General features: G+C 61.4%; 1 protein-coding gene across 1 annotated transcript; it reads right to left on the bottom strand.

Annotated features, from left to right (window-relative positions):
• Window positions 1-417: 417 nt before the first annotated feature.
• ADIRF (adipogenesis regulatory factor) lies at window positions 418-2,749 on the bottom strand. The gene is made up of 3 exons (XM_082674047.1): window positions 2,582-2,749; window positions 815-877; window positions 418-610 (listed from the first exon to the last, which is right to left on the bottom strand). The coding sequence occupies exons 1-3, from the start codon at window positions 2,640-2,642 to the stop codon at window positions 504-506; spliced, it is 231 nt and encodes a 76-aa protein (XP_082530173.1). The 5' UTR covers window positions 2,643-2,749; the 3' UTR covers window positions 418-503.
• Window positions 2,750-2,994: the final 245 nt, after the last annotated feature.

The raw sequence follows: 2,994 nt of genomic DNA, 5'->3' as shown, positions 1-2,994 counted from the left end.
CCTGGCCCTGGGATGCCTCGATGCTTCCAGCCCCCCGCGCCGGGCTTAGCTCACTGGGAGAAGTTCCTGAGGCCCCCGCCCAGACCTGAGCTCCTCGAGGATATGGGCACCGAGTATCCCCCTCCTAGGAAGGGGCGGGTTCCTGGAGCTGAGGGAGCGGTTTTGGAATCGGGGGCAGGGGCAATAGAGCGGGAGAGGGTCACGTATCTAGATGGGGGGGTTGAACTTCGGATAAGTGGGAGTCTGGACGCACGGTTAAGACATGGGAAATGAGTTATTGGACAATCCGTCTGGGTTTCCGAATTTGGAATGCCAGGACTCTGGACGTCAGGGCTGAGTTTCTGGATACCTGAGCCTCTGCTCTAAGTGAGGGAGGGCTGGGCCCAGTTTGGGAGGAGGCATTAAGTGGACACAGAGTAGGCATATGTGCTTTAATGAGGTGGCCCGCCAAGAGCCTGCTAGAGCTCCGGGCCTGGAAGGGAGTCACCCATGTCTCCCTTCTGTCATTTCAGGAGGCGGAGTATTTTCCCCAAACCCGAGAAAGCCTCAGAGGCCTGGTTAGCAGTCTTGTCGATGGTTTCCTGGGTAGACTTGGCAACCTGGTCCATGGCTGGGAAAGGAAAGGATAGGGCAGTTGAGTGCGGGGCCCTGGGGAACCACAGCCCTGCGGGGTTAGCCTGGCCTGGGTCTCCCTCCCCAGGAAGAAATGCTGGTAGAGCGTCTGCAGAGGAGAAGGTGTGTCTGGGCAAGGGCTGGGTGGAGGGCAGGGCCGCGCTGGGGCTGTCCACCCTCCTGCCCACCAGCCCCACCAGACCTTTCTGCCCTGTCTCTGTGGTCTCATCCACCACTTGCTGAGTTGCTGCTCCAGCCGCCGTCACTAGAACAGAGACATGTGGGATCCTGTTGAGATACCACCAACCACAGGGGCCCCACCATTGCCAACCTTATCTGTTCTCTAGAGTGGTCTGTCCTACAGGCCCAGGGATGGATGCCACTGAGGTAAAGTTCTTTGACCAAGGCCACTCAGTGAGGGGCATGAGCCCTTTCCATGACTCCAGGTTGTTCTTGTTTATTTGTAACTCTGGGCTCCTCCCCTCTGGCCTGCTTCCCTTGCCTCTCCAGGATTGCTGCAAAAATATCCAAGTGAGGAAGGAAGGCAGGGCTGGGCCAGGCTGGAATTGGCATCTGGGCTGTGGCTACTGCTGGGCACAGCCCAGGGAGAACCCTGCCGCCTTTAACAACTTCTCCCCCGGAGGCTTGGCCCAGATGCCTGAATTCCCACATTTAGAACACTGGGGCTTCTACTTTGCAAGGCCCTCTCGCCACCTCCTGTCTCCTGTGCCTCTCCCCAGAGGACACACAAGCAATGACTGCCAATGCCTCCGTGAGAAGGCAGCGTAAGGCATTAGGAAACGAAGTGTGGAAAGTAGGTGAAACTTCCAAAGTCAGGCCATCTCCTCTAGACCGGAGTTCGTGCCTGTGAAGAACAGGGTTTCCAGGGGCTCAGGTGGGTCCCCACCTGCTCGGTAGGCAGACAGGTGGCTCTGGCCTTCAGAGATCTGACTCATCCTTGCTGTTGAACAGGAAAGGACCTGCTTTACCCAGACCCTGGGGACCAGGGGGTACAGGGGTCAGGCAGACCCTGGGTCTACTGCTCACAGAGGTCCCTGGGGTCTCTGTCTGACGTAGCACAGTCAAGACCACAGGGAAGGAGACTCTGCACTCAGCTTACAGATGGGGAAAGTGAGGCCCAGAAGGAAGGGTAGTGTAGACTGAGGCTTCCTGGTACCATTTTAGCCTCAGGGGAGCAACTGTGGGCTTTCCTTGGGGCACTGATGAAGGAGGGGGTTGGTTTAGGTGTTGTCTGTTGACTGGGGTATGTGTAGGACAGACTGGGAGCTGGAGTCCCAAGGGAGGCTGAGCTGGGACTGGAAGAGCTGCCGCTGGTGGGGCTGAAGTCTCCTCACGTACCCTACTCCCCAGTCCATCCCCAGCCCCCAGCTGCATAACCTCAGGTCTGAGGGGGAAAGAGCCAGAGGTGGAGAAACTAAGACTGGGGACCTGCCCTGCCCGCATGAAGGTGGGAAGATCCTCTGCCTGAGGACTTAAGAAGAAATGAGTATTTCGGAGGAGGGCGGGGAGTGCTCAAAACAAAGCCCGGTGGGAGTCTGAAGCCACCCGTCCCATCCTGTTTCTGTGCGCCTCTGGGACCTGGAGGGCAGAGATCGGGCGTGGTGGCGGAGCGCGCTCTCCTCGTGGACCGTCACTCTCCCGAGGGCCCGGGTGGGGCCGCTCCCGGCCCTAGCAGCTGCCTCGGATTGGCTCTGGCAATGCCCAAAGCACCCCACCCCCCCGCCCCACTCCTCAGGCACTGCTGTTCTCCCACTTCCCTCAAGGCATCATTCCCGGGCTGGCCGGGTGGGCGTCCTTCCGGGTCCCTGCAGCTCCGGAGAGGGCCCTTCCTAGCCAGAACCGCCCGCCGACTTTCCGGCTGCGCAGTCCCCAGGCTTCTGCCCCCGGCCCCACCCCCGCGTCCACCCGGGAGTCCCACTATGTGCCCCAGGTCGCGCGCTGTCCTCACCCGCTTCCTGGGCCGCCCCCTGCACTTGCTGCGTCAGGTCCTGCAAGCCTTTGCTGGCCATGGCTGTTGGGGTCTGCGAGGTGCTTCAGGATAACCGTAGCGACGTTGGATCCTGCTCAAAGCGGCGGCGACCCGAGCACCAGCTCCGGTTTTTAAGGCGCCCCAGGGCCGGCCCGCCCCGCAAGGAGGGGGGTTGGAGGGGGCGCGGGGCGGTTCCCAGGACTCGAGCTCAGGGGAGTGACCGGGCCCTGCTCCAGTCCCCGCCGGCCCGAAAGCACAACCTGGCCTCCGGCGGGCCGTAGTGGGAAGGCCGAAGGTCTGGAGCGGGTCTCGGGGCTGCAGAGGGACTGGATCAGGGGTCCAGAGAGCGGCTGGGGGCAGAGGGGGGCGCACCAATCTCCCTCTACCGCGTG

This window comes from Grampus griseus (assembly GCF_964374135.1).
Source record: "Grampus griseus genome assembly, chromosome: 16".
NCBI classification, from domain to species: domain Eukaryota; kingdom Metazoa; phylum Chordata; class Mammalia; order Artiodactyla; family Delphinidae; genus Grampus; species Grampus griseus.
The sequence above is the reverse complement of the archived record's forward strand: the minus strand, read 5'-3'. Positions and strand labels throughout refer to the sequence as shown.